At 39.3% G+C, this 27,406-nt stretch overlaps 1 protein-coding gene across 2 annotated transcripts; it reads left to right on the plus strand.

The window, feature by feature from the left end:
- Positions 1 to 744: 744 nt before the first annotated feature.
- naa15a (N-alpha-acetyltransferase 15, NatA auxiliary subunit a) lies at positions 745 to 26,931 on the plus strand. 2 transcript variants are annotated; one of them, XM_063000577.1, is made up of 20 exons: positions 745 to 934; positions 8,407 to 8,491; positions 10,340 to 10,444; positions 11,655 to 11,812; positions 12,614 to 12,748; positions 13,879 to 14,032; positions 14,557 to 14,676; positions 14,767 to 14,862; positions 15,718 to 15,824; positions 15,930 to 16,002; positions 16,119 to 16,288; positions 17,791 to 17,943; positions 18,796 to 18,924; positions 19,045 to 19,258; positions 20,271 to 20,464; positions 21,417 to 21,525; positions 21,663 to 21,761; positions 21,867 to 22,010; positions 25,564 to 25,661; positions 25,770 to 26,931. In XM_063000577.1, the coding sequence occupies exons 1-20, from the start codon at positions 881 to 883 to the stop codon at positions 25,974 to 25,976; spliced, it is 2,604 nt and encodes an 867-aa protein (XP_062856647.1). In that variant the 5' UTR covers positions 745 to 880; the 3' UTR covers positions 25,977 to 26,931. The 2 variants fall into 2 exon arrangements, with proteins under 2 accessions (XP_062856647.1, XP_062856648.1); XM_063000578.1 differs by lacking the exons at positions 17,791 to 17,943; positions 18,796 to 18,924; positions 19,045 to 19,258; ... (4 more) ...; positions 25,564 to 25,661; positions 25,770 to 26,931 and having other exon boundaries at positions 16,111 to 16,188.
- The last annotated feature ends 475 nt before the right edge of the window (positions 26,932 to 27,406 follow it).

The raw sequence follows: 27,406 nt of genomic DNA on the forward strand, positions 1-27,406 counted from the left end.
ATATATATATTATATATTATATATATATTATAGTTATAGTTATTATAATTACTGTTATTATTATAATATATACCTAATTTTTTTATAATTATTACTATTATAATGTAACTAACTAATCCTTTATTATCATTACTGTTATTATTATAATACATATGTTTATTCGTATGCTTATTGTTATTATTGATATTATGTATATCGTACTATATATATATATATATATATATATATATATATATATATATATATATACATATAGATTAAATATGGATAGATAGATAGATAGATAGATAGATAGATAGATAGATAGATAGATAGATAGATAGATAGATAGATAGATAGATAGATAGATAGATAGAAAGATATAATTCCATATATGTAAATAGCTATGGTTATAACTTTTTATTTATATTAATCATAGATACATGTTTACCGATATTCTCTGTTTTTTACACAATGCTACTATTTGCACTTCTGGTAGATGCTAACTACATTTCGTTGCCTTGTACCTGTACTAAGCAATGACAATAAAGTTGAATCTATCTATCTATCTATCTATCTATCTATCTATCTATCTATCTATCTATCTATCTATCTATCTGTCTATCTGTCTATCTGTCTGTCTGTCTGTCTGTCTGTCTGTCTGTCTGTCTGTCGGTCTGTCTTACCCTAAAAGTATATCTGAGTGAGTCACGCATGCGCACTTGTGGTTTTGTCAAGTAGAGACTCAGTAGTCGCCATGTTGGTTCCGTTACCACGTGAAGACTCGGAGCTACAAGACAGTGAAGTTAGAGTGGAGATTAAAAAGAAACAGTTTTGAAGAGAATTACTGTTAAACACAGGAGCTCTCTCTTATGATTATAGCACATTTCTAGTTGTCAACATGCCCTCGATTATACTGCCGCCTAAAGAGAACGCTCTGTTTAAGAGAATATTGGTAAGTTAAGTTTAATTAACTAGTGTAGAGTGATACAGGGGTTGTGTTCCAAATCAACACTAAAAAGGACACTAAATCAGTGCGATACAACTGGTGCAGTTATTACTACACATACTGTGTGGTGTGCTGTTTTGGACTTAATCGGGTTCATTAGCTTCCTAGTGTTTGTTAAATATAGCTGAATCAGGTCGCTACATGGAGCCATGCACTGATGTGCAGATAACTCTCTAACATCTCTGTATAAGTGCACCAAACGATGTGATCTAATCACTTATTTGCACTATCGATTCACCTGTGAAGTCATTTAAGAACGATTTGCAATGCAAGCACGGAGTTTAGTCACACAGCTAACGTCCACCTGTTTTATGCTCAATAAGCTATAGGCTAGCGTAGTTAGCTTTTTCTGGAGAGTTATTACAGTGTCTGTAGTTGCGAAATGTAGCTAGGTTGTGTAGCAAGCTAATTCGCTAGCAATGTAGCTAACCTGCTGTAAGTAAATTTAATAATGTTTCGAACTATGGCTATTTCTCCAACTAACTGCTAAGCTGTTGTATTACCATGTATAACTACAATATTGGCGTTTTATTCACTTTCATTGATTAATGGTTTGCTGTAAAGTATAAGAAAAGAAATGTCAATTATAATGTGTTTTAATCAAACGGACCTCGAACAAGTTGTTAGCTAATTAGCTATCCGTTAGTTTGCTTTGTATTATGGACAGTGAACAAGTCTCTTTTTGCAGAAGTTTCCACGAAAGACAAAGCATCGAACATCGAACTAAACATGGAATTAATAGTGGAGAACCATTGCCAGTGTATATACTGTTAGACATTTGCTGGCTTGTTTTGGCTTTACTTCTCTCCTTGTTGGGAAGGTTACTGTTAGTACTGTAACAGTAATCAACAATTATATTTTTATAATGTGGATGGAAATGTTCCATTACGCCCTGGCTGGACACAACAACATGTTCAATATTGTTGAAGTAGATAATGTCTCATCTAGCTACTTATCATGCTATCAAGAAGGCTGAAAATGCTTGTTTCAAAACATGTTTGGAAGTAATTGTTTTAGTTTGTTAAAATACCACAGTCAAATATGCACATGTCCTAGTACAACAATAGATAATGCACAGGTGTGTTTGGGTTACAGTTAGGGCTGGATGGTATGACCAAAAATTTGTATTCTGACACTTACAGTATGTTTTTTTTTTTTTGTATTAATGGGTTTTCTATATGTCTGTGGCTTATTCTACTGTCACAAGTACATAAAATATAAAAAGTTTTAAAATTACCATGTATATAGTGAAGGTTTTAAGTACTATACGGTTTGCTTGGCCCCACAAAGTGACACAATATGTAATGGAATCAGTACGTGTAAAACTGTTGCAATAAATACAGTTTTTTATTGTTTATTTAATATTTAAGTATTGTACAATTACCCTTTAACAAATAAAATGCCGTTTGCAAACTCCACTGTACAACTTGACCACAGGTCTGTTGTAGAAAAGTTGACAACTTTATATATCCACGCTTCCAGTTCACTTATAACGTTGGTTTAGCAACTGACCTGAAGTATTTTTACCCTGTAAGACATACCTGGAATCCACTGTTCAAATTATTGCTCTGAAAGCTTCTTTCTCAACTGTCTATAGAGGAATATTATATGATTTGCTGCCTACTGAAGCCTACAGCTGTTGTCTTAACTATGCTACTGTATGGCGGTATGATCCATCCGGTATGAGGAATCAAAGATGGTATACCGAATGTACCGTCATACCGCCCAGCCCTAGTTCCAGTTTAATTTTATGAACCCTCTGACATTAGTAACACACTGTTCAGAGTTTGGTGTAATAAATGAACATGCAGTTTACAGACGACCATAAGCCACTTTAAATTATACAATTATAACAAGCTTTACTTAAATTAAGGTAGGTATGTTGTATTTCTGGCCAAAAAATTATTTTAGTGAACTCTAAAATTAAAGTATCTGACTTATGAAGTATCAAACCTTGTGTGTACACTCAACAAGTAGTTGATCTAAAATGGTAAATTCTATATAAAGATCTCAAAGTTCCCTCCAGCCTGCCATTTCCACTTTTCAAAATGCCATTATGTACCAGTGGTTAGGGAAAACTGGGAATCTGAAAGAGCGAAGCACATCAGCAAATGGCGTTTTGGGAAGAAATGGTGTGAATTATTGAAATTAACGGAAAGAAGCAGAATTTGATAATGAACACTGCGTGGCAGCCAATGGAACAATGCATTAAGCTAAATACTAACAGCTTTTGGTAGCAAATAAACTAAACCTAAAAGAGTCAAAATCCACCTTTCACCACCAGTTTGGTGTGAAATTGTTTGTTTTAAACAAATTTAAACAACAAAATATGTAATTTTGCCAGTGGTGCCCAAACACTGGCATTAAAAGTTAACATGAAGATCTGTATCGCACATGGATTCTTTTAACTGCTAATCATCAGTAAGCTTATAGTGTCCCATAAAAATATAAAACCCATTATTTTTATATTAGCAAATCTTGCCAAATTAGGCATATGTTCAAGAAGAGCCTTGGTCACAGGTGTAAAAAAGAAGTCAACGGCCACTTGAAATGAGCTCTAAAAGTTTAGGGAAGAGATGGGAGAACCTGTTGGATTGGTAATCATCTCTGCAGTACTTCATAAATCAGGCCTTTATAGCAGAGTGACAAGACATACGCTCCTGTTGAGTAAAAGTCACTTGACAGCCCACTTGAAGTTAAATGTCATGTAAAGGACTTTGGCAACATAAGAAAAATGATAAAAACTATTTGGGCTAAACAGCAAGCACTTTTGTATGGTAAAAAAAAAAAACAGGCACTGCTCATCTCCTGGATAATACAATTACTATGGTAAAACATCATGGTGGTAGCATCATGCTAAGGGATTGCTTCTCAGTGGCAAAGAAGGGGACTGGAAAAAATTAACAGACAGGTGTATGAACATAATTGTTAAAAAGCTCTTTCAGAACACATGCAAATTCATGCATGGTGAAGATTCACCTTTCAACATGGCAATGACCTGAAGCATGCAGCCAAAACAACAGAAGTGCCTTTTTCTCTGAATGTTTGAGTGGCTCAACCAAAGCAAAGACTTCAACTCCATTGAACATCTGTGGAGAAAGTAGTTTATAGACACTTGTCAGTAATAGATAAAGGATCTGAATACTTTTGTGAATAAGAAATTTCAGTTTTTATTTAATTTTTGGAAAAAAGTGTGGCTTGATGGGTCAAATGGCAGGTATATCAATTTAAAATAAAATCAACTCAGTGTGCAAAAGTCTTGGAGTCTGCATACCTTGACTCCATTCATTGGCAACTCATGGGTTTGTTTAGCAGTGAATCATCCAATTACAGCTGTATGCATGACTTCACCATGTTTTCACGCTGAATTCCCTTTTGACCCTTGCCAGGAAGTGCAAATGGCATAAAACCAACAAACAAGTCAGTGTTGTACAGTGCATTCCGTTTCTAAGAGCCTAGTTGGTACAGCAGTTCTGGACGGCAGCCTGAAATAACCCCGTGCCTGGTTAATTCCAGCACATTACTGTGGTTGAGAACATTTTGGCCGGCAGTTATGCCTTATGCTGATGTGCTGATAAACGTGGATGGGAATCTTAGTGTTGAGCTGTTAGCTGGCTGATTGTTCTGGGACTTGTATTTTTAGCACCAGCAATGTATTTTGTGACATGCCAAGAGTCTTGTGTGCTAGATAACAAAAAGTGTTGAGAGGACGCATGCTTTAAGGGAATTCAACTGGTAAAACTACTTACTCAGCTTTAAAAAAAAAAAAGTTTTCTGTATTGATTCCTTTATCTGTAACTACATTTTTGTGGAAGAATTGATGCTATGTCTGGGTTTTTTTTGCATAAAGTATTCTCCATTTGGGGTATATACAGTTTTCCCTTTGCAAAACCCCTGTCACTTGCACTACAGCCATATAGGCCAAAACGGCTAGCAGGGTAATGCACCACCAACCATGTCTTTACATGCTTCTCAGAAATAAATGCATATATTGTGACTAGGGATGCAAATGTTGCCATTAAAAAAAAAAAAATCTGTATGTATTCATTTTGATTGATGTTTGACTGTCCATAAATCAGTTAGCCGACAAGCATAGAGCACCCCATCGAAATAAAAATAAAAACATATAACAGTGTTTCATAACAATCATGTTGATTACAAAACCGTGTAACATAGTGAGCATGGCAGTAATGTATAACAGTAACATTAACACTACATTAGTAGTACTAATTTGTGGCAAATTTGTCTTTTCTCTTTACAAAGTGTAGCTGCAATATCAATTGCTGTTAAGTGTCAGCTGTAATCAGTGATTAATTTAAAAGACATACAACAAACAGCCATAAATTGAGCAATGACTTCTTCATTGACATTCCTAATTGTAAAGGAACATGTCGAACTATTCTCAGTGTAATGTTATGTGCACTAGACTTAAATAGTCATTAAAAGTTTTGGTAAATCTGGTATTTGCTGTTCAGGGCCTTCTATGTTGTACTTTGATATTTATAATGCACTACACATTTTATTTTTCATTTTCCCTGCAATTTTCCTTCCAATCTAGTCATATCCAATTTCCTGATTGCATTATTCTTTCTCTCTACTGATGTTGACTTCCACTTCTGACTGAGGAGAGCCGTGACTAACACCCTAATTGGTTTATGTATTGACACGTGTTCAGTAGCCGACTGCATCTTTTCACCTGCACAAGGCGAGTACATATGTGGATCAGCTTTGCCACGGAGAGACACACCCTGGTCACGTTATCCCCCGTCTCTGTGCGGGTGCCATCAATCAGCCAGCAGAGGTCGTAATCAGTTATGAGGAATCCCCTGTGCCACCTGAGTGCCCTCACCTCACATTTTTAACAAAGACATGTAGGGTTGGGCGATATTGCTGATTTTCATACCGTCTACATAAAGTACCGCGGTATACGGTATTACCGTGGGGTGTTGGTATTTGGGTGCGGACGTCTCTCTGTCAGTAATGGGTCGTTCGCGAGCGATCCGATTCCATTGAACGGCTCTTTCAAATAAACCGAGTCGCATCTCTTGGAACCGTTATATATATGTTTTATATGTTCTTTTCATTTTTGCGCCGTTCTTATTGGCTGTAATACACCAATTCTGCTTCACATCAGTACGGGGAATTAATCAGTCATAATAAAAGCTGTTTATTGTCGGAATTCAAATCCGAAATCCGAGTATTGCGAAGAGTGAGCGCGACACACACACACAGAGATAATATTATATTGTATAAACTTGCACAAGTGTGTTTTTTTGCAAGTTCGGGCTTGTATGTAACTGTATTCGGTACAAAGAGATGTTATATTGACATGCTACCGCGTTGTGCCACCCCATCCCATGGTTTTGAATGGCAAGATACTAACTGTTAGCTTAGCAAGCAAAACCCGATGGAATCGCTGTCTAAGTAGCGCGTTCGAATAACCTGCCTTATAATAAGTCATTGACTTATTAGAATCCTCTCTACTGAGGCAGCTGCCTATGTAGGCAGTAAGACAACAAGGCAGCTCACTAGGTGTTTGAACACACCCTATGCAGAGCGCTCCTTAGCTTTTGTGTTATCGCCTCAAAAAGTGAGCACCCCCACAACCAATCAGTGAGCTCCAACCGTCTACAACTCCCGCCCCTCCCTTATTGTGGATGCGCGCACCTCCGTTTTCAAGGTGGACCTTAAGCAGAAATTTGACGCTTCACATTTTTAAAATACCGTCACCATTTTTAAATACCGCGGTATACCGTAATACCGTCATAACGCCCAACCCTAAAGACATAGTCTAGACTGCAGCCAGACAAGTCTGGCATCTGTACTTGCTGGTTTCTCTGAAATAAAAAAAGAAACACAAAAATTGCCTAGAAAGCAGCATGTTGCTCCAGAAAGTGTGAATAAATCATAGTTTTGATGGTCTTCCCAAATATGCAAGTTCCCATGACAGACCATGGCTTCTTTACAGTGGGAACAGTTTAGTTGGTCCTTGCGCTTGTTTGACCTAAACAACACAAAGCCTATTATTTCCATAAGCATGCTGAAAAGTGCACCCATCCATTTCAGGAAAACTTCAGCTCAGAAAGGTCAACAGTGTTCCTGAACTTTGTTGTTGCTATTGCTTTGCCTAGTATGTTTTTAACTTAGTTTGTTAGTGTATTCTCAAGCTAATTCTGGGACTTCCATCCCTTAAGCATGCTGGTGCTTAAATGCAGTTCCATCTGTAGAATCAGATCTTACAGACACTGGGTATCTCCTGATTCCTTTAGATAATATTATGTACTCTTATGTTCTGCTCTCTTTATACTTCAGCATAATTTCACATTGGATTAGATTTATGACCGCATACTTTTTTTGTCTTGTGTTTTACATCCTGTCCCAACTTTATTTCAGACATCTCAAATCTCCCGGAAGTTCTGAGAGTCTCCCGCATATACATAGCGGCTCCCTGATGCCCGCAAGTCAGATAAAATCTCCCGAAATCTAGAACGAGCGGCCAAGAGCGCACACACGCGCGCACGCAGGCGACACAGACTTTTTTCCCCGATCGCGTTTTAAATCCGTTATCTGATATACAATCTAGCGCACTGTGTAGGGAACCTAAATCAATTGTCTAATATACTGTCTAGTGCACTATGTAGGGAACATAAATCAGTTATCTGATATACAGTTACAGATATATAGTTAACTAATATGCTACCTAAAGCATTATGTAAGAAACATAAGTCTATTATCTAGTACACTATCCAGTGCACTAAGTAAGGAACATAAATTCTTTTCTAATATACAATCTAGTGCACTATGTAAGGAACATAAATCTATTATCTTTCACACTATCTAGTGCACCGTGAAGTACACAGTAATGTGTCTGTGACGCGAACAGTCAGCTTAGTAGTTCAGTTAGCAGCTCCTAAAAGTTCTGTTATCACCCATATCCTTTAGTGTGTGCGAGAGGTTTTTGAGCGGTTTTTTTTTTTGGGCTTGGGGGGGTCGAGGTCCGGGGGTACCTCCCTGAAATGAGTTTTTGCAACTTGGAATGTCTGTTATTTGCAACTGAGGTTGGTTTGTGGTTTAATCATTGTAAGCCATGTATTTAAGGTATTCCCGAGTTTTCAAAGATGAAACAGATATGTGTTTTTTTAGGCTGTGGTTTAGACAGATTGTTCTGATTAGATATGATTCAGTCCTGTCCCCATTATTGCCAAGATAACAGGGTTAACTCTTATTTGCTTTAGATAAGTGTCCATTAAATACCATAGATATGAAACGGTTCTGAATGAAAAAGAATTATCACTTTGCAACACATTAAACCATAACTGCATCATACTGTAAGGTGATTAAACATTCCTGCCCATGGTCTGCTTTACATTGGTGAAGTGAAGAGAATAACTTTTCCCCTCTCTTTTTCTGATCATCAGAGATGCTACGAGCACAAGCAATACAGAAATGGCCTGAAGTTCTGCAAGCAGATTCTGTCCAACCCAAAGTTTGCCGAACATGGAGGTAAGACACATTTTATTACTACATTCAAACAGGTTCGTGCTTTAAAGGTCACCAAAGGAATAGTGCACAATGAATTAGCAAAGACGCAGAAAAACAACTGCTACGTTGACACAACATGGTTTGTGTTTGACAGTTGGATAGGCACCCAGAAAAGGCAGCAATATTTAGAAGCTTTTTGAAGCAGAAGCATTTAAGTTCTCCTCCCTCTTTTGCAGAGATTGTCCAGTAATGTTGTATTAACAATGTTTTGCAAGTTGGAGCATAGACTCTACTATTGACACTAGCTATCAGGCATATTATGCCTGGTTCACACTACACGATTTTTGCCCTGATTTTCGCTCGGCGACTGGTCGGCGCTAGATTTGCCGGCTCGGGAGCAACTCGGCGTTCACTCGGCGATCAAAACTCGGCTCTCAATCGCTGTGTGTGAACTACCCAACAACTCGATCCGACTGGCTCGCTGAGCGCTTGGCGACCAGATCGAGATATCTAGCATGTCAGATATCTGAATGGGTGTTTCCCGACTGGCAATGAGTGCTATGTCGAACAGCCAATGAGAACGCAAGAAATGCAGGGAAGGAGTGTAAAAGGCTGTACAGGGGCTTAATATAGTTTATATCATAATACACAGGTGTTACACACAAGTTTTACAGTATTTCTGACCTTATCGTTCTCTACAAAACACCAACGTTGCATTGCAAAAATATTTATTAACCTCCAACTCGCTACACAACAACCCAAGCCAAATCCACTAAGATTCATTTATTTTTTCTCTTTGTTTTTACGTGCACAAACTTTGATCGCTCACTACTTGTGCATTTTAGGACGTGGTATCATTAAACCTTTCGTCACATCTTGCGTGTGTTTTCGTAACAAAACGATATTTGGGAGAGCAGAGAAGCTCGCCTGCGATCCCAGTTGGTGATAGGTCGTGTAGTGTGAAACCCCCTATCACCGATCAGTCATGTAGTGTGAAATACACACCGACTGAAAGACTCCCGAGTGCAGAAGATTGTCGTGTAGTGTGAACTGTACAGCGACCCGACAAATCAAAAAGTCGTGTAGTGTGAACTTGGCATTATGTGGAAAAAAAGAAAAAGCTTAGCTTAAAAACTCTATAAGGTTGTTTTTTTTTGCTTTAGCACATCGGTGCATTTAGTCTTTTTTGTTGTTGATTTAAAAATGGTCAGCCTCTAATTACTGTCTCTGCTCATCTTAAAGCATTAAAATACTTAAAATGTTTTTTTAAATTTTGCTATGTCTAATAAAACGATAAAATGAATGTATGAACCAGTTTGTTTTCTGGGGCAGTGGTAGTTCAGCTGTTAAAGTACTGGACTAGTAATCATAAGGTTGCTGGTTTTCCCACAGCCAATTTTCCACGGTTGGGGCCACTGAGCAAGGCCCTTAACCCTCAATTGCTTTAATTGTATGGGTAGCACTTACAGCAAGGGTTTGATTCCAAGGTGGAGCGGTCCGGGTCCTTTCTGTGTGGAGTTTGCATGTTCTCCCCGTGTCTGCGTGGGTTTCCTCCGGGAGCTCCGGTTTCCTCCCACAGTCCAAAGAAAAGAAAGTGAAGTGAATTGGAGATACAAAATTGTTCATGACTGTTAAATACTTGAACTGATAAATCTTGTGTAACCAGTAACTACCTGTTTTGTCATGAATGTAACCAAAGTGTGTAAAACATGATGTTAAAATCCTAATACATAAATAAATAAACTTCAAATGTAACTATAAAATAATGGAAAATATTGTAAAATACTGGAAATGGCTTAATTGATCAGCCTTGTTTTTTTTTTTTCTTCTTGATGTCCATTCTTATTTGGTTTTTCTCTTCCCTTCCAGAGACACTGGCAATGAAAGGATTGACTCTGAACTGTTTGGGGAGAAAAGAAGAGGCGTACGATCTGGTCAGGAGAGGACTTCGTAATGATTTGAAGAGTCATGTCTGTATCCTTTTTGTGTGCAGTATCAAACACGTAAAGCAGTAGTAGCTCAACAGTTACGGTACTGGAGTAGTAATCAGAAGATTGCTAGTTCAAGCCCCACTACTGCCAGGTTGCCACTGTTGGCCCTGAGCAAGGCCCTTAATCTTTAATTGCTCACATTGTATTCAGTCATAATTGTAAGTAGCTGTGGAGCAAAAGTACATGCATGTAAACGCCTAGACAGCACTAAACATATCCATGTGGACTGAATGGTCTTCTTTAACATAGGGCTGGGATGGGCTTCCAATCTATTGTAATCTTAATCAGGGTGGATTTGTTACGGAGGATGAATAAATGACCACAAACCTCAACCACTAAAGTACTGGTTTGTTAAGCTGTACTTTAAAAAATCTTTTTATTAATGGCTCAAGCAATGGCTTTTTTTATTCATGGCACCCTTTAAAAGTATGCAAACTCACCCCAGTCTAAAATGTATTAAAAATGTTCACTCTGGCAGCCCACACACACACACACACACACACACACACACACACACACACACACACACACACACACACACACACTCACACACTCACACACTCACACACTCACACACTCAAGTGGTCATTAGAAGACAGGAGATGGGGTAAACATGATTATCAGTGCAAAACCTAAGCCCTAAACAATGCACAAAACTTCCCTATTCTGGCAGAAATTGATAAGAAGCAGACACGACCTGCTGGTCCATAGCCCTCAGTACCTCCCTGTACTTGCTAACACTGGATAATGAAATTGATGGCTTAAAATTACAGACTTATCTGACCTGCTAGCCTTTCTTAAAGAAAGTGTTCGGCTATTTGTCATAGTTAAGCTTCTCTGCATTTCCATTATAATGTATGTAACTATTAATTACTGTAGTTTTATCATTCTTTTTAAATGTCAACGTCACAATATTTTTGACGGCACTTCTGTTAAGAAATTACAGGTCGTTCAAGTTTCTAATCCACCGGTTTGGGGATATTAAATGCTTGTAATTATAAACTGTAAACTCAATGTATGAACACACTGTAATGCAAGTGTAAAATCTTTAAGAAAGCAAGTTTTATATATGCTATCTGAGTGCAGATTAAAATAGGAGATAAGAAATCAAGTGCAGTACGAGTGTAAGTCTTATTGCCATTAGCAGGCTGAAAGCTGCACGCTGTTTTCTGTCCTTGACTCTACTTTCACAGGCTGGCATGTGTATGGTTTGCTGCAGCGTTCCGATAAAAAGTATGACGAAGCCATTAAGTGCTACAGAAACGCGCTGAAATGGGACAAAGATAATCTGCAAATACTTAGAGACCTCTCACTGCTGCAAATTCAAATGAGGGATCTCGAGGGATACCGGGTAAGAGAGAATATATTGTATGGCGTGTTCCCTAATCGTACCAGGTTTTTGTACTGCAAGTTCAGCTTGCAAACTTTCATTTACATCTTTTACAGTAAAAGAAGAAGAAGATATACTTTATTTGTCATATATACATATGTACTGTATACATACAGTATAATGAAATTCTTTCTTTGCATATCCCAGCTTGTTTGGAAGCTGGGGTCAGAGCGCAGGGTCAGCCACCTTACGGCACCCCTGGAGCAGACAGGGTTAAGTGTCTTGCTCAAGGACCCAACAGTGGCTGCATAGCAGAGCCTGTATTTGAACCGCCAATCTTCCGGTTGATAGCCCAAAGCTTTAGCCACTAGGCTACCACTGTCCCCAAGAAATTGTCAGCCCAGTTGGCTGTGTCTGGGGGAGGAAGTATTGCAATGGCTCTTTATTGCTGCTGCAATGGTGACCTCTGCTGGTTTGGCTTAGGCACCTGCATGAGGTATAGTTGATTTATGGATAGTAGTGAGACTCTCTAAGAGTCCCTAGACTGCTTTATGTGAGACCCCCCCATCTTTTGCAGGTGAAGAGAGTCTGAGGGAGCCTGAACAATTTGGAAAGCTACATTGCTGTGCAAATTAATTTTAGCATATTAAATAGAAGCTTGTAAACCTAGAATAAATAGCTAGATGCCTTAATAGGCTTAGCCAAAATTAGAAGTAGGACCACATCTTTTTCTTTTTTCTTTTTTGTTTACCTTTGAAAAGCAAAATGTTTGAACAATGAAAACTGCATCATTCCTATTTATTTCTGTGTTCTTTATTTTAGGAGACCAGGTACCAATTGCTTCAGTTGCGGCCAGCCCAGAGAGCATCGTGGATTGGTTATGCCATTGCCTATCACCTCCTGCAGGACTATGAGATGGCAGCCAAGATAGTGGAGGAGTTTCGCAAAACCCAGCAGGCACAGTTTACCTTTACACACTTATTAAAATAATATACATTTTGACCTGCATGCTAGGGATGCAAATTTTGCCAATTTCTTTTAACTAACAAGCGTATAGTGTTCCATTTAAATATAAAACACATCACTGAGTTTTACATAAACAATTATTTAGAACAGAAAATGGACATGAACGCTGTGAGCAGAACCAGATCGGTGCTAACTAAACATGCTAGTCTTAAATAATAAGGGAACCTAACACGTCTAAGTCCTCCTGATTTTGATGCATATAATAAGCAACCAGAGCAGTAGGCATGTGGCTTCTTAGTATAAAAGATTGTGTGCTGTACTAACCCGATGCTTGACATGGGCTATAGACTGATTTATAAATTACCTACCATTGTGTAAACACAGTGTAAAACATCTGAATAAATAAATGACCGATCAGTAAAGCAAGTATGGTTTTATGAATAAGGTTAATAATTTCGTAGATGTTCGATTGGCACAGCATGGAAAAAACACTAGCCTGCCACTGCTGAGTTATGGGTTTGAATCCAAGCAGTGCTATTGTCCAGCATCTACACAGACATGATTGTCTAAGTATGAGGTGGGATGGTTGGCCTAGTCATTAGCAGGTGCAGTGCAGGTCCCAAACCCAGATAAAATAAGGAAGGGCATCTGGCAAAAAACAAACCAACTCTGGTATGTGGACGAAAATGATCCACACTAGTGACCCCAAAATACAGGAGCAGTCGAAAAAAAGATAACGTACATCATTGCACATCTGGTGTCTTCCCCTCGTTCTGTAATGCATTGAAAATGACATTTTATCCAACTCTACGACTCTACGAAGTGCAGTTCCCGGCTCTATGAGTCACTGAATATTTGATGAGCAACTTGGGGTTGCAAAGCTCTCTCTGTGTACAGTGCAGTTATGTGCACATATAGCCATGCAGAAACACTTCTTAGCCTGTACTTTGTTGCTTGCTAGTGTAAATGCTGGACTATTTCGTCCTAATAATAACTGCCCTCTCCTGTTTTGTTCATTGGGATGCACATAATAATAATAATGCAAGAGATCAAAGAGCAGTGAGATTAGTTTTCAGTTCGTACAGGTGAATTTATAGTGTATGTTAATGTGTGCATCACAGACATCTCCAGATAAAGTGGACTATGAGTACAGTGAGCTGTTACTGTATCAGAATCAAGTGCTGCGAGAGGCAGGACTTTTCAAAGAGGCTCTCGATCACCTCATCAGTTACGAGAAACAAATCTGTGACAAATTGGCCGTGGAGGAAACTAGAGGTATGTATGTGTTAAGTGTTCACCTTAATTCTGGAGTATTTGGTTGACCTGGCTTTTTGGCTGCAGCTATCAGCTTTAGTTTTACGGAAAATAATACTATGTTGAAATTTCAAATTTATGCTGATTTTCCTCATTTTGGATGAAAAGCTATATGACTAGACTGGGAGATAATTTGTCAAAATCGACAAATTCAAAAATTGAAATTAGTTTGGAGAAAAAGGTGGGTAATATTAGCTTTTTCCATTATGAAATAGCCAGCTGTTGTAGCTATACTTGGCTATGTTCCTCATGGGGCGGCATGGTTGCTAGTTGGGTAGCACTGCCTCACAGCAAGGTTTTGGGTTTGTTTCCTGGTTCCCTCCCACAGTCCAGGTAAATTGGAGAAACAAAATTGTCTGTGAATGGGATTGACATTAAAATCTTGAACTGATTAATCTTGTGTAACCAGTAATTAACTGTCTGTCATGAATGAAACCAAAGTGTGTAAAACAGAACAACTGATCTGATTGTGCCTTTGTGTGTAGGAGAGCTGTTGCTACAGTTGGATCGGGCTGATGAAGCCTCCGATGTGTATCGCCACCTGCAGGAGAGAAATCCTGAAAACTGGAGCTACTACCAAGGACTGGAGAAATCTCTGAAACCAAGTACGGGAACAAACCCCGACATTGTTCACATCCATCGCAGCTTTGCCTTGGGTTTAACGTGGTGGTTTTGACTGTGTGGTGTATGTTTAGGAAACGTGGAGGAGAGGCAAAAGCTTTATGAAGACACCTGGCTAAAGTTTCCTAAGGGTTTAGTGCCCAGGAGGCTGCCCCTTAACTTCCTTACAGGTAAGCGTTTCTCTCCTACTGCAATGATCTGGGTCAGCAGTTTAATATGGAAAAACGATGCTCTGACTGACATTTACTGAACTGATTATAAGACCCTATTTTGACCTATCAAACACAAACCTCTTGCATATTTGTTGATCCATTTAACGCAACCTCTTGTGGTAGTTTATTTATATACTACTGCTGGTCATGTGGTTACCAAACATTTAAATGCTTGTATGTATAAGATATGCTTTGATCACAAACAAAAAGTTATGTCAGGCGTTCAGGTGACGCTGTAGTCTAACTCCTAGTTACTGCTAAGATCTCGAGCTCCCAGGTTTGAATCCCAGCTCTGCTATTGGCTGGCTGGGAACCTACACTGACATAATTGGCTCTGAGGGTGGGTGTGCTAAAGGGATTCTTCATTGCTGCCCTACTTATAGTTCTGTAAAACACTATTGTTTATGTACTATTAAGAAGAAAATCTCAAAGACATTTTTAAGATGACCCTACCTAAGAAAAGCTGGACTTTTCTTAACGCCTTAATATATTCATGTAACCTCTGTGTTTAAAATGTAAACCAAAACTGCCAACGAGTATGTCATTGATATTGCCTATTGTGTGCTAAAATGGTAATAAATAATAAAATAAATAACTTTATGTGGGAACTCAACACTGGCAGGTGATTGTAAGTGGTCGCAGACTGGACATGTGCCAGAGGGCGCGTGTGGTGATCAAGTTTTCCTTGATCGGACTGAGGAATGTGCAAGCGGCAACATATTTATAATCAAGAATTGGAGATGGATGGAGAGAAACAAAAGAAATTCAGGCTATTCTTGTAATGTCCTTGTGTCTGGGTTTTTTTTTTTTCAGGGGAGAAGTTCAAGGAGTGTCTGGATTATTATCTGAGATTAAACTTTAGTAAAGGATGCCCTCCACTGTTCACCACACTGAAATCTCTTTATCATGACAAGGAAAAGGTAAGAAAACAACCGAAGGAGAAATCTATGTTTAATAATCTAGTTTTTTTATGGGAAGCAAAGCGTGTGTGTGCCCTAGACATAAAGACTCCCTCTGTTTGGCAGGTGTCAGTCATTGAGAAGTTGGTGGTCAGCTATGAGGAAAGTTTAAGAACTTGCAAAGTGTTTAGCTCAAATGGTGAGTACCTTATATTTAAAATGTAGCCCTAGGAAACGCTGGGAATAGTAATTTTATTAATGTGAATGTGTGTTTGTGTTTGTGTGTGTGTGCGTGCGTGTGTGTGAGACGTGTAGATGATGAAAAAACGGAACCTCCGACCACTCTGCTGTGGGTTCAGTATTTTCTGGCTCAGCATTTCGACCACATCGGCCAGCAAGGTCTGGCACTGGAGTACATCAACACAGCCATCGAAAGTACCCCCACCCTTATAGAGCTCTTCCTCATCAAAGCAAAGATCTACAAGGTAACCTCTCCCGATACATTCACAGACTATTTATAATCAGTGGCCACATTTGCAATCAGAAATTACCCACTCTGCAGTGTTAGATTCTACTTTAAATGAAGACTTTATCAGATGAATGATTCAGCAAATGAACAAAGAATATGAATGTAGTATTATATTTAATATATAATGTAGCAGAATATTTTATTGTTGCCTTGCCACAATTATTTAATCCCCACATAATATTGCTGATCTTAAAAGCTACTGCTATCTGTTGTCTGTATGACCTAAAGTTGTTACAAGGTTAAAACATCAATAATGACCATTATTTTGCTTCAGCTGTGATGTTTATATAAACATTCATTCAATGGTGCTCTCCTACAAAGCCAAAAATGGACTAGCTCCACATAAATTTAGAGAACTAATAAAACCCCATTCTGTACCATGCAACCTCCGAGCCACTAGTCTCACTCGCCTTGATCCTCCACCCAGAACTCAGGAATGACACACATCAAGATTCTTCTCTGTACTTGTACCCAAGTGGTGGAACAAACTTCTGCCGTCTCTTGCTGTCCTCAAAAGATGATTAAAACCCACCTCTTTACTAAGAACCTAGGCTGAGAACTAACATGTACTCACTAACACTATTTGTTTCTAAAGTCTAACAGACTTTCAGCTGATTTGTATCCATGGACTGTTGTCTAATTAAAGTAAAGTAGAGAAATGTTTACTGTGAAAGCTCTTCTGTAAGTTGCTCTGGGTAAGAGCATCTGCTAAATGTCAAAAATGTAATGTAAAATGTAACATTTATGGATGTTTTTAAGGTATGTTGCTACCTTGGTGAAAACTAAGCGGCTGTCACAAAAGCTGAGAGGAGATCATTTCACTGTACCAAAAGGGCAGCGGGTATAAGATTTCCGAGACCTTAGCAAAAGACTTACTTACAGAATGACCCCATGAAGGCTGGGGTGAATCTGTCCCCATGAATGGCAGGGCTTATGACTAGAAGAATACTATCCACATGGTCAAGCATGAAGGTGTGGATGTTTTTCTGCTACAGGAAATGTCAAACTTGATGGGTGTGACTGGTATCACAGATTTACAGAAATACCAAGGCATTTTATGGGGAAATGTTTTGCTTTCTGTGGTAAAACTGATCTTTGATAATGGACTTTCCAGCAAGACAATGATCCCCAGCACACTTCCAGTTCAACTAAAGGCTTGGTAAAGTAACCAGTCCTGGATTATCCTTTAGTGGCCTTCTCACTCTCCAGATTCAAATCCCCAGAAAATCTTAGGTGGGATTTAAAGAAAGCAGTTGAAGCTTCAATGCAGCCATCAAACCTCAGTGAGCTTGTAGCTTTTGTAAGAGAAGAATGAGTGAAGATTTCACAAGAGGGGTGTCAGGGGCTGTATGTATCACTAAGTATTATTTCTTGGGTGGTATTTCTGATTGCAACTGTATATTTCCTTTAAAATTTTTATGTGTTGCTCCCTCATGCCAACATTCTCTGGTTTTGCAGCATGCGGGAAATATTCGAGAAGCCGCTCGCTGGATGGACGAGGCTCAGGCTCTCGACACGGCAGACCGCTTTATCAACTCCAAATGTGCCAAGTACCTGCTGAAAGCAGGCCTGATCAAAGAGGCTGAAGAGATGTGCTCCAAATTTACAAGGGTATGTGCTGTGTGTTTCAGTGTAGCTTGGGCTGTCAGTTTAGCTTTAATAAAGTATAAAAATTTAATAAGGTTTAAAATCTAGATGGTAGAAAAAATAGTTTATAGTTGTTTGTTATAGGTGTTTGGGTTTTCTTTTGAATCTTTCTGATTGTGAATCTGCTGCCGCTTGCTCAACCCCTGATCTGATTAATTTGTGGCTGATTCTTATCACCTGCCAGGGTGGCACGGTGGCTAAGTGGGTAGCACTGTCGCCTCACATCAAGAAGGTCCTGGGTTCGATCCCCAGGTGGGGCGGCCCGGGTCCTTTCTGTGTGGAGTTTGCGTGTTCTCCCCGTGTGTGTGTGGGTTTCCTCCGGGTGCTCCGGTTTCCTCCCACAGTCCAAACACATGCAAGTAAGGTGAATTGGAGATACTAAATTGTCCATGACTGTGTTCGATATAACCTTGTGTGAACTGATGAATCTTGTGTAATGAGTAACTACCGTTCCTGTCATAAATGTAACCAAAGTGTAAAGAGGTTAAAATCCTAATAGACAAACAAACAAATGTAAATGTGGGTTGAGTGCATTTGAAACTCACTCTAAAATAACAAAAATATTATTAACGGGCAGTGGTAGCTCAGTGGTTAAGGTACTGGACTAGTAATCAGAAGGTTGCCAGTTCAAGTCCTGCCACCACCAAGTTGCCACTGTTGGGTCCCTGAGCCCTCAATTGCTCAAAATCATGTTCAGTCATAATTGTAAGTAGCTTTGGATAAAAGCGTCTGCTAAATGCTGAAAATGTAAATATCTTTGTCGTTTTCTTCTTGTTTGCAAATTGTATTCATTGTGGTTTTGGTTGTGTGTCGCAGGAAGGCACATCAGCAGTGGAGAACCTGAACGAGATGCAGTGTATGTGGTTCCAAACCGAATGTGCCCTTTCATACAAGGCAATGAACAAATACGGAGAGGCGCTTAAAAAGTGCCATGAAATCGAGAGAGTAAGTTGATGGCTGTCATGAAACCAGCTACAGCATTTGTTATTATTATTATATATTTTTTTATTGTTATGGGGAATTTGACATTGTTCTTTTCTTTCTTCTTTCTGTTTTTTTTGACAGCATTTTGTAGAAATAACTGATGACCAGTTTGACTTCCACACGTACTGCATGAGGAAGATGACCCTACGCTCCTACGTCTCCCTGCTTAAGCTGGAGGATGTTCTGCGCATGCACCCATTCTATTTTAAAGCTGCAGAAACTGCCATTCAGATCTACCTCAGTCTACATGACAACCCACTGTGTGACGACAACAAAGAGTCCCAGGCAGACAATAGTAAGTAATGTTACATACACACTGTAGTTGCTGATGCATAGACCACTACCACACTAGAAACTAACCTGTTAACGCAGAGGTGTGAGGTTGACCCAGTGAGAATGGAGTTTGCGTAGTTACATTAACCTTATGAAATGTAAATAACTTCATGATGAGCAGTAATATTTCCTCATGGGATCACTACTTTGCTGTAGTACAGAAGTTTGAGTGAACCTATAAACCCAAGAGTGATAAGATCTGGAGCTGTGCTTGTGGTTGGGTCACACTTGATGGAGACTTTAAAAAGGAGGTTCCAGACAAGGAGTGATCACAACCCCACCCATGAGGAACTATAACTCTGGCTAGCAGTGCTGCAGAGAACTGTGGGTTCCTAAAAACTTGGGGTTGGGAAGTAAATTAGGAAGCCACTGATGTTGGACCTTGAAAAACTCATAAATTACCAGTTCAAGTAGCAATACCAAGTGAAGGTTGCCAACAGATTTGAAGAGCTGTAAAGATTTGAAGAATCACACACAAACACCAGACAGACTGTGGCATCAGATGATGAATGTCATGCTCAAAGCTGCTAAGGAAACAGCACAGACTGCAACAAATGCAAGAACTGCATTTTCAGTGACACCTTTGGGTGGATAACACAGAAGCTTGAGGCAAAAACATGATGTGCAGAAGATGCTCAAAAGAGATAAATAAGCTGAGTTGGATTCATTAAACAGTGAGCTGGAAGAAAATGCTAAGATAGCCCAATCGATCTGAAGTTCAGTTAAAGCCCTGATTATGCTGGAAGCTGCTCTCTAGTTATTAGGGATGGCATTTCTGTCCTCCTTCTTTACATCAGTGCAGTTTTAGCCTGTCTGCCCTTGTTCACACAACAGAGCTTTTAGATGCCAGTGTAGATATTTGGCCCTACATCTGTGTGTAAGTGCTAGCCTTTAAATTGACAGCTGTCATTAGATAGCGTAGACTGGATAAAAAAAGTCTTATTGTGTAATTGTTTTTTTTTCCTTCTGTGAAGTAAACCTGACTGATAAGGAGCTGAAAAAACTACGGAACAAACAGAGACGGGCGCAGAAGAAGGCTCAGCTGGAGGAGGAAAAGAAGATTGCAGAAAAAGAGAAACAACTGAAGAACCAGAAAAAGAAAAAAGAGGAAGATGAGGAGGAGGTTGGAGGACCCAAAGAGGAACTCATACCCGAAAAACTGGCAAAGGTGGGTGCTTTTGTTTATTTATTCATGGGTAAGATCTGCCTGCTCATACTAATAAATCATTATAATTAGCTTTAGCTTAACTTGGTTATTCACAGTTTTCATCTAACACGTTAATGCAGTCTTTAAAACCAACATATAATGTATCGTATAACCGCCAATTTTTGGTTTTTAATTTTCTTGGTTTTAGACCATAGGGGTACTTGGGTCTAAAGCGCTAGCCCACCCCACCTCTCAGCTGTGCTATTAAACAGACAGGTGTCCACACACAGGTACAATTGGCTGTGCCTGTGTGGAAGGGAAAATTCACTGCTGCAATTGTGGCGTCTGTTTTCTGGTTGTGGAGGCACCTACACTAGCGAGGGATGATCTGGAGAGCTTAATGTTTCTCTCTGAACACAATGAGTCTCTCTCTTAGACTTCATTGAGGGCAGGTGAAAAGATACAGCTTGTGACTTTGCACATGTCAAATTTAACTTTGCACAAGAAGGGGCCGTGTTACCAGTAAAGTGTAAAAACATGACGGTAAAATCCTAAACAAACATGAAGTATTAATTTCAACTGATGTTTGTCAGTCTTTATAAAGTTTAATTTTTTTCTTTGATGGTGCAACTGGCTGTGCCTGAGAAGAGCTGGTCTACAAGTTACATAGCTGCTGCTATGCAGTGCTAGCCATTGGGAGGTGCACTCGTCAGTGCAAACTCGGTGCTAGTCCCAAGCCCGGATGGAAATAGAAATAAGATTGTTGTGTCAGTAAGAGCATCCTTTGTAAAACTCTTTCATGTCTATTTATCATGTTAAAAATATATAAATAATATGAAGGATTTCCTATTTGTATTTTATAAAGGTCAGAATGTATATAAGGTGGAAGGCCATATACTTGTGTGTGAGACATGATTAGTAAACTTTGTGAAAATCATTTCAAGTGACTCATGCAAATTGTGTCTTTTTGCAGGTGGAAAATCCTTTGGAAGAAGCTGTGAAATTCCTAATTCCTCTAAAAACTCTGGTTCAAAACAAAATTGAGACTCACCTCTTGGCTTTTGAGATCTACCTCCGCAAAGGTAAGCAATCGCCAAGGATTCCTTCCTTATAAAACTCACTGTTACCATTTTCTACAGAGGCGCAAACTTAATGTTTGATCAGTTTCTTTATGGGATTGATTGTTTATTAATCTATCTTTCACTGTGTGTGTACACAGAGAAGTATCTGTTGATGCTGCAGTCAGTGAAGAGAGCCTACACTCTAGACCCTGACCACCCCTGGCTTCACCAATGTCTTATTCGCTTCTTCAAAGGAGGTACACAGACACCTTTTTTTTCTATATCTTTCTTACCACAGTTTCATTTGAAGAGAAACTTTGTTTAGATCCATAATAACTGGTAATGATATTGTGTCTTCAAAGTGGCTGATAATAAGAGCTTGGCTCAGCCTGTGCACACCGTTTTGAAGCAGGAGATTACACGTCTGTTTGGAGAAAGTGACCCTAAAACCTACAACAAGAACTTCCTGAGCAAGCACATTAGCTCCATACCCCACAGATTAGCAGGTAACACACACACACACACACACACCTGCATGCCTTTAGCAAACCTATCTGCATACACATTTTCCTTCTTTCTTTCCTTTGTAAGTCTTCTGCCTAAAACAGTAATGGTCTTTATTAAAAAAGTACTTAATTTTATTTACAATTTACAAACCATATTTCAAGAAGGGTTGGGCCTTTTTTAAAAGTAATAAAACAAGGTCTGTGATTCCTTCATTCTCTTAAACTTTTATTCAACTTACAAAAGTCCAAATAAATGATTTTTAATATTTCAACTGACCAACTTGATTGTGTTTTATAAGTATGAACGTGTTTAAAATTTGATAGCTACAACACACTAAGCTGGGATGGGGTTAAATTAGAGTGAAAAGTTTTTTAGAATATTCAGGTTACACAGTTTTACACATTCCACAATAAGCAGGTGAATTGGTGACAGGTGAGAGGATCTACTAACGTTGTGCCAGATATTGTGAAAGGATTGTCAATCAGTTTATAAAGCATAAAAAATTTTCTAAATACAAGATTGTAAATAATGTAGGGCTTTAACCATCTGATGTACATAATATTGTTGTATTTGTACAAAACCAGTTGTAGCCTAGTGGTTAAGGCAGGGGTGGGGAACCTTTTATCCACCGAGGGCCAGATTAATAATTACATATCTGGTCATGGGCCACATACTACAATGATGCAACATACAGCCAAATAATACAGGCTTTATAAATTATGCTGATGGCATGTAGTGCTTATATTTTATCTCAGACTTACCTTATCATTATTTCAATGTGACGGTTGTGAATGTTTGGTCTTGACCAGCTGTGGAATATCTGGGGGCAATGATGTCGTGGCAACACGCAACTGGTTCTCCAAGTTGATGTCTGTTAGTCTTGAATGCAGTTGGTTTTTTGCAAGTGACAGCTTTGAGAAGAACTGTTCACAGTCGTATGTGGTTCCAAACAGTGATGCCATCTTAAGTGCATGTGTCCTTAAATTTGGAAATTCCTGAGCACTTATAGCAGGTCCATGTTGCTGTGCCTGGCACGTAACTGACAGTAATTTTGAAGTTCAATGACCTCTAGCTGCATGCACTCTGGTACATCAACTGCATTTACATTGAATGGTGTTGCAAAAATGCTTTTGCTTTCACATCTTGAAATTGTTGGGAAAACACCTCTAGCAAATGAGCACATTCCTTTGCATATTCTGTTGTTCTCTCAGGCACAGGATTGTGATCACGAAGAGTAGGGAAATGCCCAGTGTTTCCCTTTTCGAGTTGCATTTGCCACAACTTTAATTTGGCTTCAAATGACTTTACATGAGAAAGGAGTGTGACCAGGAGCTGGTTAGGCCCTTGGAGTTTAACACTAAGCTCTGACAAATAGCTTGTGATGTCAACCATAAATGCCAAATCACAGAGCCATTTGACATCACTGAGTTTTTCCACACATTTCCCTTTCCCTTTTCACAGCATCTCTGAGTTCATAAAATCGCTTCAACATGTTTGCCCTGCTTAGCCATCGCACCTCACAGTAGTAAACCAAATCTCCATAGTCTGTTCCCAGGCTTTTTAAGAATTCCTTGAATTGTCTGTTATTCAGCCCTCTACTTTTAATGAAGTTCACACAGGAAACAACCGTCGCCATCACATCTTTCATACAAAGTAACTGTGAGCACAGATTTTCTTGGTGAATGATACAGTGACATGTAACTAAATTGCTTGGATCCAGACCAAGACGTGTCATGTCTTTTTTTCAGAAGTGCCACCAATCCTTTTTGTGTCCCCACCATTGCTGGTGCACTGTCGGTAGTAACTCCACTTAGTTTGTTGAGAGCTAAACCATAGGAGTGCACTGTTATTATTAGTTTTTCAAAAATGTCCTCACCTCTGGTTGTATCGTGCATGCCCTCCAATGAAAGTAAATCCTCTCTTGTCTCAAAATCCGCCGTAATTCCACGTACAAAAATTGCCAACTGGCTGGTATTTGTTATGTCTGTCGTCTCGTCTAAAGCCAGTGAGTAAAACTCGAAATCCGTGATGGAATCTTTCAGAGAGTTTTTAACATCCTCTGCCATATCACCAATACGGTCAGACACTGTCCAACGGGAAAGGCTGACGTTGTGAAATAGTTTGAACTTTTCTGGAGTTAATATTTTAGCAGCAGAAACCATGCACTCCTTTATTAACTCACCATCAGAATAAGGCTTCAGTCGTTTTGCGATCAGTTCACTCACCACATAACTCACCTCAGTCACACTGTCCAGTCCCTTTCTGGCTCGTGTGAAAGAAGTTTGCTGTGCAATCAAATTATTTTTGAGCACCTTTATTTTCTCCGCTCGTTCCGGTCCCTGCAGAGTGCTATACTTTGCGTGTTTGGTGGTATGATGTCTTTCAATATTATTTTTCTTTAGAACAGCGAGAGATTCTCCACAAATTAAACATACTGGCTTTCCATTCACTTCTACAAAAAAGAAATCCGTTGTCCATTTTTCTTGAAAGACAAGACGTGACATTCATCATCAACTTTCCTGCGCTTTGACATTTTTACAAACTTAAACAAACCAGAAAGACTCAGCTAATTGGATGAACCTACAGCCACGGTTGTCGCAGCTCATTGGTTAATTTGATATACGCGTCATCATTAATTGCGGAGACAGAGACGCCTGGGCGGCTTTGTTTACCTTGTTGCTATGCGACACTGAAACGGATTATGCGGAACAGATGATTATGATGATTAATTGCATAAAGCCCAAACAATAAAATGTAGGAAATATATGGCGGGCCACATTTGATTGAGCGGGGGGCCGTATACAGCCCGCGGGCCAGAGGTTCCCCTCCCCTGGGTTAAGGTAACGAACTAGTAATCGAAAGATCGCTGGTTCAAGTCCCAGCTCTGCCTGGTTGCCACTGTTGGGCCCTTGATCAAAGCCCTCAACCCTCAATTGCTTAGACAGTATACTGGCACAGTATTTTAGGTCGCTTTGGATAAAAGTGTCTGCTGAATGTTGAAAATGTAAATGTAGCACTGTCGCCTCACAGCAAGAGGGTCCAGGAGCTCCGGTTTCCTCCCACAGTCCAAAGACATGCAAGTGAGGCGAATTGGAGATACAAAATTGCCTGTGACTGTGTTTGACATTAAACTTGTGAACTGATAAATTCGAGTAACGAGTGATTACTATTTCTGTCATTAATGTAGCCAAAGTGTAAAACATGACATTAAAATCCTAATAAATAAATACAAAATGTCTGTGTTTACAGATTTACAGAAGTTAACATTTTTTTAGTTTATTGAAGGTATAAGAATATGAACAAATCTCAGATTCTGTTTAATACAAAGTATGTTGTTTATAATGCAATATATCCAGTAATGTAGAACAATAAACTCCGACATGGGCATTGACTACTGTCTGAGCTCTGAGTCCATAGAACAGTGGTGTTAATCTGCTTTCTGTTTTATTTAGACAGAAATCTCTTAGATGGCACCATTAGTGAATATACAAATGCTTTGTGTTCAGAGTAATGCATTTAGGTTATTGACGTTGTGTGTGTGTGTGTGTGTAGCTGCCAAAATGATGGTATATCTGGATCCCTCTTCTGAGAGCACGGCTGCTGGGTTGGCTGTCTCTATGGATGAGTCTCTCACAGGCAGAACTATAAAGGTATCACCTTATTAATACACAAGTAGCTTGCATTACATTTTGCCTTAATCCATTGCTAAGCGGTTACGTTTGTATTTTCTTCTAACCTGAGTTGTTTGTGTGTGACAGGTGTGCACTGATGTGTTGGAAGCACTGAAAGATGGCGGTCTGGGTTCTCAACAGCAGAAATTTCTGGAGTCATACCGTGCATCATGCCATGCTCTCTCTCCCTACAGCCTGGCCTTCATGCCCCCTGGTTACCAGGACAACACTGCTGTCACTACCAACGGAGACCTGTCTTCTGGCGACCATGAGGACGTGACCAATGAGATGTGAGACACTTGGAGATAATGTGGGTTTTTTTTCGTGTTTTTGGCCAGCTGCCATTTCAAGATGCCTAACGGAGGGCACCACTCTGTGGTAGTTACCAGATGGGGTACCGTCGTCTTGCGCCACGGGCGATGGGGAAAAGAAAGTAGTTTTACATTAGCTTTTGGTTCTTTTCTTTCTTTTATTTTTAAAATGAGTAATGACCGCTCCCAAACAAATAACCAATAAGCGGTATTGAAAAACGGACCATGGAGAGAGACGGCTGAGATGAACTCGATGCCAAGTTTGCCTGATGTGTGCACCTGCTTCTCATGTTTTTAGGAATAATTTATATAAAAGAATTATTAAAGTGAACAAAAAAAGCGATCAAGCAGCAATACTGGTTCTGGTTTAACTCCGTTAACTCTGTGCCAATGTGTGGCAGGTCTTAAGATGGTGATGCTTGTTTGAAAAGCTTAGAGATTGTGGGGTGTAAACTGGCTTGCACTGCTTATCTGACTGTAAAACAGTTCAGGAGAACTGGTAAAATGTGTGTGTACGTGTGTGATAAAGCCAAGTACAGCTGCTAGAGAGAGACTGATGTTCATCTAATAAACAGATAAACAGACATCACCAGGTGAGCTAATAGAGGTTGTTTGCCTATCCCCACTTTCATTTCTTTTTTTTTTTTTTTTCTTTTTTTTTTTTCTTTTTTTTTTTTTTTTTTACTGTCCCTGTCTTCCAAATGTGGTTATTCAGTGAATGGTTATGGTTTTCTCAGCTTTTACTGTGCCCATAATTCTGTGGCTTTCTTTTCTTTCCCATTTCCCAGATTTTTATAAGTTGTGTTGAACACTGTCTCATTCTAGAACACACGAGTCTGCCAATCATCCCACTGTCTGAGCTTGGTCTCTTCATTTGACACTTATAACAGTTCTGAATAAAACACAACTGGTAAAAAAAACATTTTTTGGCTGTGACTATGTATGATTTTCATATGTTAAATGATTGGTTTATTATGATGATCATAAGGTTGATCCAAGTACAAAATGTGTTGTATGGTGATATGGTATATAAAAGCAGGGTAAAGGTACATAAACAGTTAAATCCGATTACTAGCTTATATTATATGCTTTGTCGTTTTTTTCCCCCTCAATTTTCCTCCCATTCTAGTCGTATACAATTACCCAATTGCGTTACGCTTCCTCTCTACCGATGCTGATTCCTGCTTCTGACTTAGGAGTGTGTCACTCGCCCCCTCCGACATGTGTGCAGTAGCCGACTGCATCTTATCACCTGCAGGGACAGTGGTAGCCTAGTGGGTAGAGCTTTGGGCTATCAACCGGAAGATTGGCGGTTCAAATCCAGGCTCTGCTATGCAGTCCTTGAGCAAGGCCCTTAACCCTGTCTGCTCCAGGGGTGCCATACGATGGCTGACCCTGCGCTCTGACCTCAGC

This window comes from Trichomycterus rosablanca, chromosome 8 (assembly GCF_030014385.1).
Source record: "Trichomycterus rosablanca isolate fTriRos1 chromosome 8, fTriRos1.hap1, whole genome shotgun sequence".
NCBI lineage: Eukaryota > Metazoa > Chordata > Actinopteri > Siluriformes > Trichomycteridae > Trichomycterus > Trichomycterus rosablanca.